This window comes from Pezoporus wallicus, unplaced genomic scaffold (genome assembly GCF_028554395.1).
Source record: "Pezoporus wallicus isolate ANWC-B61680 ecotype Strahan unplaced genomic scaffold, APGP_CSIRO_Pwel_v1 contig_161, whole genome shotgun sequence".
NCBI classification, from domain to species: Eukaryota; Metazoa; Chordata; class Aves; order Psittaciformes; family Psittacidae; genus Pezoporus; species Pezoporus wallicus.
The window spans coordinates 3,085,246-3,103,330 of record NW_026642654.1 but is presented as its reverse complement, the minus strand read 5'-3'; the positions used below and the strand labels follow the sequence as shown (position 1 = coordinate 3,103,330).

The window sequence follows — 18,085 nt, the reverse complement described above, 5'->3', positions numbered from 1 at the left end:
ATCAGAGCAAAGCAAATATTATTTTTGAGCACTCTATTAAGTTTTCTACATGCACTTAAAAAAAACGCACCTAGTACACTAACGCATAGCCTATCACAAAACCATGAACCTCAAATAAACTGCAGTTCTCTTTGAGCAACTTCAAATTGTACAGCTACAGAGAGTGACTCTCTTTATGTGTAGGTTGGATAGCATTACTTTTTCCCCTTAGTTTTTTTCTAATTTGCTCTCAGAACTTCTCCCAAGAGCTAATCAGAGTGGTAGCCATAAGCAATTAAATCTGCAAACTATAATAAAACACTCTCAAACTTCTGACTATTTAAACACAGACTGTAGTGGATATGGCACTGTTTCTATAATAAACTGGAATATATTTATGTGAAAATGTAGATAAACAATCCATGTCACAGCAAGCGACACATCCAGATCAGTTTAATAGCTGTCCTTCGCAAGTATTAATTACATAAGTTTGGGGTTTATGCACATGCAGGATTATTTTTTTTTCTTTCAATGAAATTAGATATCTCCCATTGTTTTATTTCAACTACAAGCAGTAAAGTCCATAATCCTATAATGACCTTGGCTAACATTACCAACTAGAACTTCATGTTTCAAAACTACTCAACTTGATCACATTTAGCTAAAAATTTCTTTATTTTTACGTGTTTATTACTAAACACATGTACATAGAATTATGAAGTCTCAAGAGGATGACTCAATTTTAAAAAAGATGAACTGCAGTAAAAGATAGAGAGGACATCTATTAGAAGGGCTTTTGATGAAATGAGTTCACACCGAAGTTTCTGAGTTGAATGAAAGTATCTTAAAAGAGTAGAAAAAACAAGCAACAGAACACATGAAAACATATTTATATTTGTGAGCAACAATATGAAGTGAGAATCTGTACCTTACCTGGGACATAAATTGGTAAGAAAATATAAAACTTACCTCATAACAAGAATCTGAATGTAAGCATGTATACACTTTTTGCTGCATGTCCAACATGTCCTGGAGCAATTCCTTCCAGTGTGTCTCACTGACTGATGGTTGCCTGCAAGCATTTTAAAAATTAAATATTCTCTTCCTCAATGAATTTAAAGAAAAGAAGTAGAGAACACTACAGTTCCATCACAAAAATTACAAGTTTCCCAAACACTGTTTCAATCTTTAACTGGACTTTTAACCAGAAGTGATTTAAAGACAGAACGCTTTTAATAAAAATTAATGTTAAAACAGTGGGATAACATTATTTGATGACAGAAATGCAGTACCCAAAGTGCTTTTTCCGATTGTTTTTTGTGGAACAAGAACGGGATTTAAGCAATCTTTCTCAAGATCCCCCAAGTAGGTTTTGATAATTTCCAGTAATACCTCAGAAAGTTGTAAGTGCTGTCTTCCTGCTGATCCAAGAACAGCTGGGTAAAACCAAATTTGTAACAGCAACTAAGAATCATTAAAGTCCTGTTCATTGTACGAAATCTCAAAGGACTAATCAATTGCATGCAATCACAGGAGAATGGATCTGCAAGTTTATTATGCTTTTTAAATTAGGAATGTATTCAGATTCTTGACCCTCTGGATCCATGGATCTCTGTTCATCCACAAAGCTTTCTATACAACAATGTACTCTATAAAAATTTTTACTAGTAAAAACACTAAGGAACTTTTTTGACATTACCTTGAACCTTTCAGATTTAAGAAAAAGACTTTTTTTAAGCTGCAAAAGCTAGTCCAGCTAGTAGTGATTTTCTCATGTGGCTAATAGTGATTTTCTCATGTTTCATTTCAGCAAAAATCATTTCTCTACAAAAAGTGAAAAATCAACATTGTCCCTACAGGGGCATTGACTTGACCTTTAAAAAAAAACAAAACCAAACAAACAAACAAAAAAAAAAAAACCACCAAAAACAGCAACGACAAAAAAAAAAAAAAACACTAATTTTTTTAGAAGTCTTAAAAAGCTTTTGGCATATCCAAGCTAAGAACTACTCAACCACCACTGACAAAATGTTGTGCATATTTACTTTAAATAGAAAAAAAACACCACACACAGTGACAGCTCTTTTTCCCAGGGTTCAATCTATGTATCTGCTTATGCCAAGAACCATGTAATAATTCATCTACAGTTGGAAGGCAAGTTAAATGAAATAGTAGTTAAACAGAAAAATTCAAAAATTATACTGGAAATATAAGCTGTAGAGTCAATACATAAAACCAATAAATTATCCTATTACAAGAGCTTCTGAGAAAACACAAAAAATAAAAAAAGCATTATTTTACAAATCCTACACTCTCAATAAAATTAAACATGTCTTTAAAGGACCTCATTTCATAGTATCATAGCATATATCGGGTTGGAAGGGACCTTCAAAGGTCATCTATCTCAACTTTTACTGTTCATCATCTTGCAGTATTTTGCAGCCAATATGCATTTTAGGCTTGTTTACCTGAACACAAATTTACTGAAACTGAAAAAAGTTTAAAGCAAGACAGAGATTTTTGGACATGGTGAACACAGCCAAAACACTAATCATGTTAATCATCAGTTTAAACAAACGTGTTTTATGTACACCATGCTCAGTTTGAACATCGTAGTTCCCTACTGCAACAGGCAGCTATACCCTCCAAGGTTAAGTACTGTTATGTTACTGCCCTTTCCCCCTAAACACCCATTCCCCTTTGAATACTAACTTGCGACCTGTGTGCCTTGTCAGCCTAATCATCAGCTTCCGTGCCTCCTCCACGTTGTTCTTTGTGTCTTTCACAAAGGAAACAGGTTTCTGAAGTCCATGTTTCTCCAACAGCTCTGACACGCTGTAAATGAACAATCAACCTTTTTGAATCCTGCACAGTTGTACAACTACCATGGCAGCAGCCATCTTAAAGCTGTTTCTGACAATGTACTGCAAATGTAAACAGTCTCTGTAAAGTCTGTAATAGTACAGATTAGCCAGAGTAAAATCATTTACTCAAAAAAAATTAATAGTATAGAATAAATGTGTATCCCCAATAACCTGATCAGGTATCTTCACACCTTTTAGTTTTTGATCACTCAAAGCATTAGAGAGTATCAAGATCAAACCAAATTCCCTGGGCAACCTTCTTCTGCCTAACAAATAACCCAAAAGACACAAACAAACAAAACACAGAACCCCTCACTTTAAGAAAAAATTCTGTGCAGTTTTATAATATTCAGATAGCTCAAACCATCCAAAATTTCTAAGTTCTGAATACAAAAACTTACAGATTAGCTTGTCGAGAGCACTAAACACATGATAAATATTCTTGCTGCTTTCCTGTCATAAAAAAGTTCTTCAGTATGCTGGTGACTTCTGTAACAATATACTATTTATTTTAGCAAAATTACATACCTAAGAATTTGCTCCAGTTCATCTACATCATCATGAAGAGTGTTAGTTTTATCTGTTTCAGGCCTGCAAAGATATTGTACAATTAATATTTTTTTTAATATTTATATCCATACTTCTTGTCATTTCTTCATGCAATTCATATTACATAAAGATAAGCTGTTTGAAACATTCCTTTATGAAAATCAAATACATGTTTGCATGAAAATATTAAAACTGTTTGCTTCCTATTGGAAGTACAGCTAAAATTGAGAAGGTCCCCCGGTCTCCCAAAAACACAGCTTTTCCTTCTTCCTCATTTTTCTCAGGTTCTCTCCTTCCTATGTGTAAAAGGTACTAGGAGAATAGTTAAAATCTCCTCCTCACGCTTTCACTTTCTCAAGAGTTATTCACCTTTCATATAGATCTTCTATACAGAGACATCTTTCACAGGGCCATGTTGCTGCTTACAAACCAACTGCAAGATGACAGTAACTGTAACAGGACCAACAAGACCAGTAACACAGCACTAACACTTGGTTGCAACTCACCAGGCAATAAATCTCAGAAACTAATACAAAAGCCCTGGTCTAGGCTGCTATTTTAAACCATGCAATCATGCTTTGTTTCATTATCTGGTAGAGCACATACACAGCACAATCATATGTATATACAGATGACCACAGCAACTCAGACAGGAAGAGAATATTCCAGCAATATTATCTACCCTTTAGTGATTTAAAAACAATTTTTAAAGCATTCATTCACAACTATATTTAGTGTATCCAAAATATTTAGAAATAACAAGCTGAAAATCTTTACCCATATCCTCTTTGAGGAAGGCATTCCAAAATATCATAACAGAGAGCGAGCTGGTCATCTCGGTCGCTACTATAAATACATTCCAATGCTGTAATCATAAGCTGGTCTTGATCAGGGATAATTTTTTGCTGACACTAACAGGAAAAGGAAGCATATTATTTTTAGTTTTCTGTTTCTATTTCAACAGTTTATTCTGAACTTAAAAAGATGTGAACTCCAAGTAAATAAATTGTCTCTAGTTGTAATTAGAGTGTTTCTTGATAATCCTTAGTTAAGTATCTGTTGAAGGTACAACCTGAAACATAACTCAGGTATTGCAGACACTGAAAGGACAGTGGTACATCATTATACGCATTTTGAATTTGAGAGGTGGAGAGGGTGCAAGACAAAAGAAGGGAACTGCTGCAAACACTTGTCAGATTTATTTAATGCATACAACAGTATTGATATACATAAAATAACTATGGTTTTTTGCTTCACTGGTTGATTTCTGCCCATACACTTAGAATATTCTTATGTAGTATATGTAAGCTTATGTGCCCTAGAATAATTATTTAAACTGAAGAAGCAGCATGAAACACTCAACCCTTACTCACTGAACTCTTGGCCCTATCCTAATGGCCCTCATTTTATTCCTTACATTTGCTGGGGAAAGGAGAAGGAGGGAATAACTTTAAATCTACTAGTAAAATTCCTTAGGGAAAAAAGTGAGGTCATGAAACTTTCAGATCCATTTTTTAAAAAGCAAGTATGCCAGGAATTTACTTTAAACACATTACCAGAAATTACCACAGAGAAGAATCTTTACAATAATTTGTTTTACTAGTTCACGATCACAATTACATTAGTTTGACAATCTCATCAGACAGTTTAGCAGCATTGTAACTTATGCTGCAACACTTTTTAATTAATGTTTTCTAAAACATAACAAATCCTGGGTCCAAGAGAAGGGAAAGATTGGAGACAAATCCCATTTAGAAGATGAGCCAACCCTATTTATGAATTCACCTCTCCAGGACAAGAATTTCTAAAGAAACCAGTAGAATCATGAGAGCTCTATACTTACAGCAGGTTTTGAATTCTGAAATATCTTTAGAGGTAGAGTCAGATCTTCCTTTGCTAATGTTACTAAATAGTCTTTAAAAAGTGAATTTGCAAGACCAGGGGACCGATTTTCACAACGGTGGAGAAAAGGGATCATCCACTGATAAACATTCTTCACATATTTTTCCTCAGAAGACTGGAAAGCACAATGTGTTACAGAAAAGAGAAAAAAAAAAGCAAGTTCAGCTTCATTGTCCAAAACAAACAACAAAAAACAGAAAGAATATATTTTCATCAATATAATTGAAACAGTATCTTCACCTGTCACAAACAGCTGAAGTCTGACATTTACCACTGTTGCACGCATCACTACATTATGAAGCACTGAAACAATCAGTCATCTTTCTGATACCCAATGGCTTGGGGAAACCAAGCAGTAAAGTAAGGAGTAAAGCTCACTACATGAGGAAAGCCTAGCTGTCTTCCTCCTGAAGAATTAGTCAAAGATTGGCTTGCATTCACATCAGAGTAGCATTATTTGCAGTAGGCCAGAATGGAAGACCTAAAACAACTGGTAAGTGGTTACATACATCCTAGCAAAATTTAGAAACTTCTGAGTATTCTCTGGTGCTTCCTCATTCTTCAACTGAATTTCAGACCTCTGATCAATCTCCGGCTATTTTTCAGATTTTCCAAGAAATGCACTGAAATGCAATGCACAGGCTGAATACAAAGAAGAAAATCACACATATGCTACAGAGGCAAATACTAGGATTTCTGCCAATATTTAAAGACACCAAAAAACATCCAAGACAAGCATTCAATGTTCTGGTATCTGCAGTATCATCAACAGCTACACTGAAGAACCTTTAGAAAGGGTCAATGAAAATGCAATATACAACTTTCAAAAGACTAGATTTGTTAATGCTTAACTCTGTGCCTAGGACAAAAAACAAACACACATCACAATAAAAAAGGCACAGTAAAAGTGTTGAATTCTTGCTGAATTAAAAGTTTTTCATCAGAAACATATCAGCCACTAGTGGCATCTTTATATAGAATCATAGAATAGTTAGGGTTGGAAAGGAATCTTAGAATCAGAGAATAGTTAGGGCTGCAAAGGACCTTAACATCATCTAGTTCCAAACCCCCTCCACGGGCAGAGACACCTCACACTAAACTATGTCGCCCAAGGCTCTATCCAACCTGGCCTTGAACACCACCAGGGATAAAGCATTCACAACTTCCCCGAGCAACCCATTCCAGTGCCTCACCACCCTTACAGTAAAGAACATATATCCAATCTAAACTTCCCCTATTTAAGTTTTAACCTGTTACCTCTTGTCCTATGACTACAGTCCCTAAATATATAAACATACGTAGGATCCAGGGTAACCCAAATTACTGGAAATCAAGATATACCGATTTATTCAAAATACTTACATTCTTCATCAACAGTCTCAGCTTTTCAATGTCTTTCATCTCTACAAGTTCCTTCAAAGTTAAGGTTCGATCACCATCAGTCTCATACACTGCCGTCTCAAGAGTGATCAGGTTGTCACAAAGCACCTGCAGACCAGGAATATTCCTCTCCATGCCAAGACGAACAAGGGACAGAGCACAGTCCACCTGAAGAAAAAAAACAAACAAACAAACAAAACCCCTCCCCCAAAAAACCCTCTGCTGTGCAATTGTTCACCAAAGAAAAAAACTGAAGTCCAATCTTTGCCCTGTGTGGGCGTCTATTTTTTTTTCTCCTTGTTCCTTTTGCTAATAGGCAGTTCTAAGTTCCCAGAAGTTTTATGAAATGTATATTCCTAAGTAGACTGCTCTTCTCAGCTTTATAAAGACCAAATAAAATGTTTAATCTTAGTGGATAATGTCATTATAGGCTTTTGACCCACATGTATCCTATTGATGTTTGTAAATTAGGAGAATACTATTCTTTCTGGAGATCACACACAGATCACCTCATCTCACTGCACTGAAAATGAAGGATTGTTTTAAACTAAGAAAATCAGATAACTGACTGAAGTTATGAATAGTTCTGCATGTAATGTGACTTCCCTACCCAACCATGAATTAATAATTTTAATTGTTGTCTTTTATTTCACAGAAGATAATGACAGTCTTTCTCCCTGGTGACTGAAGGCACCTTTATATGAAAGGTTTAGATTTCAAAGAACACAATATTGGCTACGTACCTAGTGAGGCAGACTTAATTCTGGAAGAGTAGAATGCAATTTCATTTGTATTTTAGTAACTTAACTGATCCTTGGAAGTTGCTTTTATTTCCATACCTACTGATAGGCTGTTAAGATCACAGGGAAATATGATTAAAGAGCCTCGGAGGACTGCAAACTTGAAGAATAAAAGAATTTGCCCATCAGAACTAACTCACAATGATACTTCCAGTCAATCTCCTTTTATGCAGCTAAATTGGTCTGAGAAGCAGTAACATACTGGAGCACATCAGTGATAAGCTCTATTCTTACTTGCAATGCTTATCTTTACTACACAGTGTTTCCAAAACTTTTAAAATATGAAGAAAATAAAGCAGAAATAAGCTGTATGGTAGTCCCATGACAGTACTACATATTGGCATATGACAGTAAAACAACTGCCACATACCTATATACATATGACACAGTATCATGTGAAAGATAATAAAACATGTCTCCCAATACTCTCTGCACAACATTCCCTCAGTTACAAACAAAAGTGTAATGGTAAACATTTTTATGGACCTACAGAAGCACTACTGTCAGCTACTGTAGTCAAGTAAAAGAGAATGTACCGGCTTCCTATTCATTCCTACGGATCAATTATTTGGCTGAGCAAACTTTAGAACAAGCATAAGTACACTGCAAATGAAAAGCCAAATACTTCACAAGGCACACTGAGGATTGAGAAACAGTGTGTACTAGTGAGGGAAAAACGTCCCATTAATACTTGTTAAGACAGGATTCTGTTGAAGAAGGCTGATCAGCCTGAGGCAGCCATCATCATTTCCTTACTGATTTTCTCACCTGCATCGAGTATTTTTCAATTTCCTGTGCTCTGCTCAAATACCAGTCAGTAACAAGATCTACTGAAAGGTCAGCAGTCCTGTACTTCAGTAACTCAGGCTGTGTTTCATACAGAAGTTCACCTTCATCTTGTGAAGTTGGTTCAACAGTCATCCTTTAAAAAAAAAAAAAAAACCCAGATGTCTATGTATACATTTTCTCACATTCTTTTTTTACATCAGTGTTTCCCTAAAAATTCTGGCTGTTTTTAAAAGAAAAAAAGCCCAAAAGATACAATTAACCTACTATCACACCAATAATCTGATGAGACTCAAATGCCAATCACAGTGTTAATTTTTATCTGCAAAGTAACCAGAAAGAGATTCCAAACATGAGACGGATCATGAAAAAAAAGAATCTACTAAAGACACAGATATGCCCAACTTCTACTTTTCACCTGTTTCTCACACAGCGAAAAGCAGTTCCATGATCCATTAATGCTGCTATGATAATATTACGGCTGACAAGTAATAAAATAAATACATCATGATTTCCAGAAGTAACCTCCCTCTCCCACTCACATACATTTGCGAAAGTCACTCCTCGCATAATCCCGCTGAATATACTGGGTATTTCCCGCATTTTAAGAATTAATAAGTCAATTCTTTATCTGACACGTAAATAAATATAGAAAAAACTTTTTGCTTTTTCTATATACTTACCTGCATTCTGCTTTTTCACACCAGTCCTCCTCACGATGTTTCTGCTCATTCCAAGGAAGAATTTTCAATGTCCCCTTCTTGTAACTGGTATAACAGGAAAGGGAAGCTTCAGACAATATTTTAATCAATGAAATACAAAGCATCCACAAGTATTTCACTGAATTCATAATAAGCAATCCTTTAAGATTTACCACTTCTTAATGCAGATTTGCAAGCGTGATTTCGCCTGTATATTACCTCTACAAACACATATTCTACCTATACCACTGAAGAGCTAGTAAAGAAACTAATAAGTTTATTTTCTTACTGACCATACCTTGAAAAAAACAAAAAACAAACAAACAAACAAACAAAAAAAAAACAAAAAAACCCCACAACAAATCCACTACAGGCTGTAAGAATTTTTATCACTTTGCAGTATGTGTTTTGACTTCATATACCGTCATGGAAGACTGAAATGAGTAAAAACCTCTGATCTTCACATCTTAAAAAAAACCATACAATTCTTCAAATGTCAGCACAATCCTTGTACTGAAACGAAACAAGATATGCCCTGCTGTACTGATCTTCTTAATGAAGTTTAATGAGGTTTTCTGATGACGAACTTCCACAGTGCAACATTCTCTGAACACTGAGGTTGCAGACAAAAAAAATATCTGTTTAAAATGAAGATTAAGAACACCATGGCCTATTACCAGAATTAGTTATGGCTTTCTGTTGTAGGCTAGCTGTTTAAACAGCATGAAAACCTGAGAAATCCATGTCAAGCTACGCAGAAAAAAGTACAGGGAAGAAAACAGCCACATAGATTCTGATATTTGTAGAAATAAGAAACAAACCACATACAAAGTAAGGACCATTAAAGTTTCAGCATACTAGAGCAATAAGCTGTTTTAAGTCTCATTCATTTTCTCTTGACCTTGATAATAAACGGCAAGAGGAATACTACACGGACAATCCCTATTCATAAATTAACAGCCAATACAATCTTCTCATCCCTTGACGGCAGCACTGTAAATCAGTGGAGTGAGAGAGTTGAAGTGTCAAAGAACAGGAAAGTCAAGGAGTCATTAATGCTCCCTTCCAAAATATAAAATCAAGACAGCACAGTAGGTCTTTATCCTTTAACCATCAATAATGCTCTCCTTTTCTATGCTCTGTAGCACATAAAACTGGACAAAATTTTATTGCCCAAGGCAATTTTTTTTCATAGTGAATTTTTTGCATTCACTCCCCAGTAGGCTTGAGAAGACATTTCAGGGGGATTGTTTGTTCAGCTGTTTTAGCCGAATTTTGTTTCAGGAGGTGTCTGTTCATGGCTCTCTCAAGTAAGAGCGTCCCAGCTGAATAAGTCTTCCCATATAACCTCAAAACCACTAGAGAAACTTCTGGGAAAGTTGCTTGGTTTGGCTGTTCCTTTATTGGTTGGCTTTGTTGTTACTGAGAGAAATAAGTCATGTAAAATAGTAAGGAAATAGGTTTTTAATAGATATTTAAACTTCAATACTTTCCTTTTTTGGATAACAAATTACTGAAAGAGAAAATCCCTAGAAATAAGCAAAGACAGCAGAAGTTTCAAACACAAATTTAAAGCTGCCCATGAATGTATATGCAATCTGAATGGCCCAAGACATTCCAAAACTCACACTCAGTCTCCTAATGCTACTAGTCTCCTTTGCTGCCAAATGCTACATTGCACATGTCCTTCTTAAGCTGCCACATCCTGCATACTTGCCATAGACATCACAAAGTTACATTCCGGAATTACAACTTTAGTTAAGAATTTCTTTCTTAACAGATTCAGTAGCATAACAGGCTTATAATTCAAGTTGACAAAACTTGCAACTTTTCTTAACTGATGTGCATGATCAGCGTAAACTACATGTTTCTTCCCTCCACTTAATATTAACATGGTTGAACCATTTTCCTGACCCTGATAAACAATTACTGGAGACTAAACAGTTTTATTTTTATGCAAGCAAGAGTTATCCACCCAGCCTAAAATCAAAAGACACTAGATGAACTGAAAGTCAACAAACTGATGCTATCACCTATCTGGCCCTTCCCTCTTTCTCCCCAACTCATTTCAGAAAAAAAACCTGTATTTTCATCTCCACATCTAAAAGTAGGCATTTTCTTCCCTTTCTTGTAGAAAAACAAAAAAAAAAAAAAAAAACCAAAAAAAACCTAAACAAACAACCCCCCACACACACACAAAAAAAAAATCAACCAAAAAAAGGGTTTGTCTTTAAATTCAAATTGCTTCAAATATTTTCTAAAAATGCATTTTAAAATAGAAACCTTTTCAATTAACAGAAGTCATGGATTAACTTCTCCAACACCCCATTATGGGTTTTATATATATATATATATATATTTATATATATATCTTCAACTAGAAGTTTATTGCTCAAAAACTGCTTGTTGAAAAAGATCTCTCTCAGTTGGAGTTCCTAGGCTTTGCTCTCTTTGACAGTTACTTTGCTTCCCCCTTTCTCCTCACTGCCAAAATCCATTAAGGTAGGAAGCAACATGCAACTATGCCTCCCTCTGCCTACCCTAGGTACAACAGAAAAAAGTTGGAAACTAGAGAGACAATCAATGTGAATAACCAAAGGTAAGAAGTGTGTGATCATCCTGTCCTGGGCTCACACAGGTTCACATCCCCTCTGTAAACGCCAGAGGAGACTGAAGAATACTTAAAGAAAGAAAACAATCAATACACTAAGATTGATATCAAGTTGTCAATTTTTTTTTCATTTCACTTACATAGCAAATTGCATTTCCTTGTTTTTACTTCCTGCAACACCACAAGCACTGATGAGATCAGCAGAGCAACATTTAAGGTAAACAGCCAATACTCTTCTACAGCATATGCAGCTAAGCTGTTAACTATTCGCTGCACAACACAGACGATAAAACACCACATATTTGGAATGAAGAATGAAAGAACTCTTGGAATAAAGTGTCATGAAACTCTACTATGTCTAGAAAATATCTAGTTAAGGAAGATTTGAGCCACATATCATAGACACTTGAGAACTTTCAGGTAGAAGTTGCAATGTGCTTGCCTATACCTATTTTTTTGCCTTGGCTCCTCCTGTTGTCCATTTGCCTTCTGGCCAATCTACCAAGACCAGTGTCATCTTTCAGCACAAGATTCTGCAGGAATGAAATTTACAGGTGTCCACACACATCAATTCAAGATTCTTTTTAAAGTATTTTCCACTCTGGCTCAATTTGTCATTTTGAAAGTATTCAGTTCACCATAGGAATAAACTGGGAGAAGCATTTTAGGTTCTTAAAGCTCTCACAAAGAGTCAGAGCAGCACTCAGTAACTATCTATCTCCTCTAAATTCTAAAAGAAAGCAACATCAAAAAAAAGATACCACTGAAAAATATCTCATCCCTGAGAAATCAGCAATTATGAAAAGTCAATTGAAACAGATATATTTCTTGCTGAGCAAAAAATCATGAGTTCACACAAAAAAACTCCAGCAAAACCCAGACCACTCAGAGCTGACTGCTAAGTTCATTCACATTCTCAGCAATACTAAGAAAAATTCGTAACTCCCTCCTGTCTCCATGCCTTTCTCATTCTTAAGAGTTTAGAAAAATAATATTTGAATTCAAATACAAGGAATGGAATAAACCAATTTCAACACCAGCATAGGCTGGAAGATCCTTGTACCTGAGTCCTTTATAAAGTCAAGAAAATTATTAAAATGCTGTATTTATCTCCCCATTTATTACAAGGGTTTTTCTTAACTGATACTTATGGTTTAGCACAGATTTATTTTTCCCTCAGATTTCCATTATCAGTAACTCCAGTGACTCATGCAGGAACAGAGAGCAGCAAAACTTTAGAAAAGTGGCTGTTAAAATTGTAGCAAATCAGTTGAGAAGGATTTTAGGCATCAAAACACCACTGCAGTCTGCAAACTCAGAAACGCAGCTGAGACAGAGAAGAAAGACAGAGACATGAACACATATATGCAGGGCTTCCATTTTTCTATCATGCTTTTGTTTACAACAAGCAGCAAATCCTGCGGAACTGGGGCACATCTGAACCATGACATACACCCGTGCACACAGTGCATCAGCCTACCTGGGCTGGAATTGGTGAATGCTGCAGGCATGGGTAGCTTGCCCTATGTGCAACATACACTCTATGCTTCCGCATTCAGAATTCACTAGTGCCTGTGCTTATACTGCACAACTTTGTAGTTTTGTTGTAGAAACAGAAATCCCACAGAGGTCAGAGACACGTGCAGGTTAAGCCTGCATGAAATTCCAGATCTGGGGAGAGATCACTGTCATCACTAAGGCAGACTGCCTTCTTTTCCTATTTAAAGAAACTATCAGCTGTGCCATACTGTAACTCTACATAAATATTAGCTGGCTTTAGCTGGTGTGTGTGTGGTGTATTTTTTTTTTCCATATTTTTTTCTGAGGCACTGCTTCTCCCTCGCTTTAACTTTCTCTGCCTTTTCAGCAGTAGAATAAATATGACTGGAGCCCAGTAAATTGACAAATTGCAGAGATATTCAACTCCATTTCTTCAAAAAGAGCTGGCTTTTCCTGTATTGCTGTTTTCATCCTATTGTTTATATTGGCTTGGCAATTCTTCCCATTCTTTTATTTGACAAAAGAGGTCCACGCTATTGTCGTTTCCCTATCCTACCAACCGCATTTATTCAAACCTGTAGATTATTTTTCTCTCCAAGGACAGGCTTTCAAAAAGAAAGGTCTAATTCAGTTTTCAGGTCAGAGTCCCATTCTTTCTATTATCAATAGCAAAGGCATGTTGGGTTTTTTTTTTCCTCCAAGCAAGTCTGTCTCAAAGACTCATCTAGTTGAGCATGAGAATTTTTTTTTTAAATCTTTTCCTTTATAAACGTGTGCACATCAAATCCAGACTCCAAAGCAGTTTGGCAGTTGGGCAGTTTGCCCCAACACATCAATGAAACAGTATCTTTTTGCTGAAAGCCAGGCACTTTTAAGAGTAAGTTTTGCTTTTTTTTTTTTTCTAAAAATATTTTGAGAGTAGGTGAATCTTTGCTTTTTTTTTTTTTTAATCACATCATCAGCAAAAATGTTATGAACAACTCTGCATTTGAAAACTTGTGTGTCACATACTGGAATAGTTCTGAACATAACGCATTTAAGTAAGGCACCAAGTATTGATCTGCTAGAGGTGACAAAGCTATATATGAAAGATATAAAAATGAAGTAGCATTTCCATCAATGGTTTTGTTATCCAGTCAATGCTTTTGAAGAATGTGCTTGATTCCAATTTTATTATATTTATTTTCAAAATTATTTCAAATTTAATTTGGTGATAAGAGGAATATAAAAGCCTGAGATTCAAATATTCTTTCACCCCTGCTGACACTTGCACACTTACCAGAATTTATATCTATATTTTACTATAGGTACACTGTAAATTATTTTAGATTTCACCTTCAAATCAGCACTTCCATAATTCCACTACATAGAGATACGGAGGCATGAAAAGTAGCCTATATTTAATACACAGACATATATATATGCAGGATGTGCAAGAGAAGTTTTTTAATTTAATCCAGAAACTCATTCATCCAAAGTCTGTATCTTCTCAAACAGCAATGGGGAAATCATTTCCCATTTCTTTTGCTCTGCAATTGTTACAGCTCTGGAATCGTTTTACTATGTCACAATTATTCTAGAACTGAGGATGAAATATAATAAGAAATGCATCCCAGATATTTAGTCTTAAACACCCATGTATTGCATTCTTCATACTGCATGAAAACATTCTTTTCTACCATTACATTAGTTTAGTAGTGAATTATTAAATGCAACTATATAACTGATTGCGTGTATTTGATATTGAATAGCTGGAAACCTATGTGATATAGAAGTAGTGGGCAGAGAGTGTAGTTCTTTATTTTCCAGGAATATCCACAGCCATGTAACAAATTAATCAAGACTGAAGTACAGCTGGTGCCTAAAACAGTGCAGAAAACACCACGCATTTTGGGAAAACTGATCTGCATAAACTAGTGGAAAAAGTACCCCAGCTGCTTCTGGCTGCCACTGGAAACCACCCTTCAGAATTCCTGCTCTGCTCATTGTCGTGACAGGTCCTTTGAACCAACTTTGTCACCAGAGGAGAAAAGTTACATCTGAATTCACATAAACAAATGAAGCTATGTTTTAACGATGTGTTTAATCTTTAACAGAATGTGGGGAGACAGGAACTATTTTTTTTTCCTAAAACAACCTAGACTGAATAATCTAAACATGAGAAAAGTCAACCACCACTACACAACTGCAGTGTATAAGCTCACCATGTTTCGTATTTTTTCCCTTGATGTATACAACTAAAGTTGTGAGGCAATAGCTTTCACAAAATCAAACTGGACTATTTTAAAGACACAGCTGAACACTGAGTAAGATAAAAGCTGTCATGATACAGTGAAAATAGTCCTTCAGAACTGTACATTTATAAAGTGTAATGAATGCTCATGAAAGAAATTTTGTTCTAAACCCCGTAAAAAGATAACAAACAAATAAGACAATGACAGCAATACACTTTCCTGAGAAGATCTGGGAAGGCAACTCAAGGACTGTTTTCTAGACAATGCAGGCAAAAGACAGGACAAATCAGGCAGGAAGAAGCCAGAGAAGGGGAAAATCTTAGTGCTCTGTGGATAAACAGCACAGGCACAGTTCAGCTCACATGCTATAGGAAGGTATGCAAAGGCTGCAACTGGCCTGTCTGGAACCTTCTCTATGCTAACAACACATGCAGCTCTCAGCCTTAAAAGTGCTCCAATCCCCAGTCACCCTGGTGGCTCTCTGCTGAGCTCACTCCAGTTTAATGAAGCCTTTCCTGTACTGGGAGCCAGTATTCTAGATGCAGTTGAACCAGTGCAATAGTCTGATTACTCAACCTCCTGGCTGTTCATGCAGGACGTGCCGCTGGCCTTCCCTGTTGGCTTATGTCCTCCTTGTGCCCACCAGGACCTCCAGGTCCTTTTCAGCAGAGCTGCTTTATGGTCAGTCAGTCAGTCTCCAGCCTCTATTATAGCAAGTTTCTTGAGCTGCAGGAACAGGACTTTGCATCTGTCCTTGAAATCCCCAAGGCTTTTGCTGGCCCATTCTTCCTTTCTGCCTGCCTAGGTCCCCCTAAATGACAGTTCAGTTACAGCATAGCAGCTTCTTTATAACCTCCCTCCTGCCTTACTGACAGCTCCCTAATAGCCTGAAGTTCTCATTCTCCTCTTCAAAAACTCCTCATGACTAATAACTCAGTAGTTTTGCCAGCTCAGTTTCTGCAGTAGATTTCTGACTGCAGTGAGCTGCTCCTGCAGCTTTCCCAGATTCCCATTTATACCAATTTGCAGGAGAGTTTTTCTTCCTCCAAACCACTGCTTCAACTTTTACACGGACCACAAGAACCTTCCCCGCTTTTACCAAGTCAATCCAGACAGGAATACGGGTGTCACGACAAGTTAATCTTTCCCTCAAAAGTTATTTCTTCTACTTCATAGTAGGTAAGATCTGAGGTTTTGGCTTGACTTGGGTTTTTTTCCTCCAAACACATCCTCAAAATAATAAGCACATTGATCCCTCTACCTCTAAACTGTTTTTCTTCTTTCCCATAGTGCAAAGGAAAGGAAGTGCATATAAAACTTATGCCCTTCCTATTTATTTCATTGTAATACTATGCAAATGAATTCAAACAAAAAAAAAAAAGAACTGATCACCAGATTATTTTAACATAAACATTTCTGAACATCACCAAAAAAAAAAAGGCAGTTCAGTTTTAGAAGAGAACATAATATTAAAAAAAAAAATGAGGACTATATATAACACAGTTCCTCAGACATTCAGTCATCAAACCTATCTACATACACATACTGAGAAGAGATAAAGCTTTAAGAGCTTTACTGAAACTGCAGTGCCACAGGCAATAACTAAAAACCTAGTTCAGAAGAAGATATCATTATGAAAAGGCAGAGTTAACTGCTTATGAACCTCTTAAGTGTGTAGTATTTATCTGTTCATACATCAGAGTCAACTACATGGAAATTTTCAGGTTTTAAAAGCTTTACGAAGTTTTCAGAAAATATTTCGATTCCCACCCCAAGTTCATCAGGCAAATGGAGTACATCCACACTCTCCAGTAAAAATTCACTTTCAGCCATGACTGAAAACCAATATTTGAGAAAGAAAAGTTAAGGAATAAAAAAGCAGAAACATGTAAAACGTAGTAAAAATCTTCTCTCTAATGTACCAACTAGTGTAATGTGCAATATAGCAGACTTATGGTTGTTGGGGGAACCATACACTTGAATTTCCCTACCATCTGTGAGTTTAACATGTGAGCAGTAATGTTACAATATAGCAGTTGAATGTAGTTACAAGGGAAAGAAAATTAAAAGAAAAGGCAATATACTCTGGTTATGTATTTATAATGGTGGTAAAGCATTATTTTCCCCCCGAGATTACCTTTAAAAAAACCTGAGGGCAACAGTCTCAACTATAGACTAAGAACACTAGATGTAACTATTAAAATAGAAAGAGCTATCATCTCCTTTGAATACCTAAACTTTTACCACTTTCACTCTAGCTGTCTTAAGAGATGAAGTCTGTGCATCTGATGCATTGTTGGGAAGAAGCATTAATCCAAATGACTAAGAGACAGCAAAGATTCAGGAGGCATCATTATAAAATCAGCTAAAAAATAATATGAAAAGAAGTAGGAAAACATCACAATCACAATTCTGGAAAAACACATTACTGAGTAACGTCAAGTCTATCACAATACCAATTTGAAGCCCACAGGCATGTAGAGCCACCAATGCATCTTAGTATTTCAGATTCCTTCTTAATTCTGGGAGCTGCTGAGCTCATAAAACTCCCAGTCCTTTTCAAGAGCCTCATGAATACATAAATCCTCTGCTCAGACATTGCAAACCTCCTCTTGAACAGTTCTGAGAGTGACCACTTAAGATGCTAGGCTACAAAACATGTGCCAAAACTGAGAAACAAAAGGATATCCACCACTTGACACTTTTCACAAGCTGATACAGGGAAAAAAATATCTATATATTTCCTAACAATCCGGCCCAGAAGACAGAAAAAAGAAAG

At 36.1% G+C, this 18,085-nt stretch overlaps 1 protein-coding gene across 4 annotated transcripts in view; it reads right to left on the bottom strand.

The window, feature by feature from the left end:
* NBAS (NBAS subunit of NRZ tethering complex) overlaps positions 1-18,085 on the bottom strand; it is a 182,562-nt gene that overhangs the window by 127,078 nt on the left and 37,399 nt on the right. For all 4 annotated transcript variants that reach the window (XM_057431920.1, XM_057431922.1, XM_057431921.1 and 1 more), the window contains exons 22-29: positions 8,944-9,027; positions 8,243-8,396; positions 6,657-6,842; positions 5,236-5,409; positions 4,170-4,303; positions 3,372-3,434; positions 2,692-2,814; positions 949-1,051 (exon numbers count right to left, since the gene is read on the bottom strand). In XM_057431920.1, the coding sequence (XP_057287903.1) occupies positions 949-1,051; positions 2,692-2,814; positions 3,372-3,434; positions 4,170-4,303; positions 5,236-5,409; positions 6,657-6,842; positions 8,243-8,396; positions 8,944-9,027 (1,021 nt within the window). The remainder of the gene's footprint in view (positions 1-948; positions 1,052-2,691; positions 2,815-3,371; positions 3,435-4,169; positions 4,304-5,235; positions 5,410-6,656; positions 6,843-8,242; positions 8,397-8,943; positions 9,028-18,085) is intronic.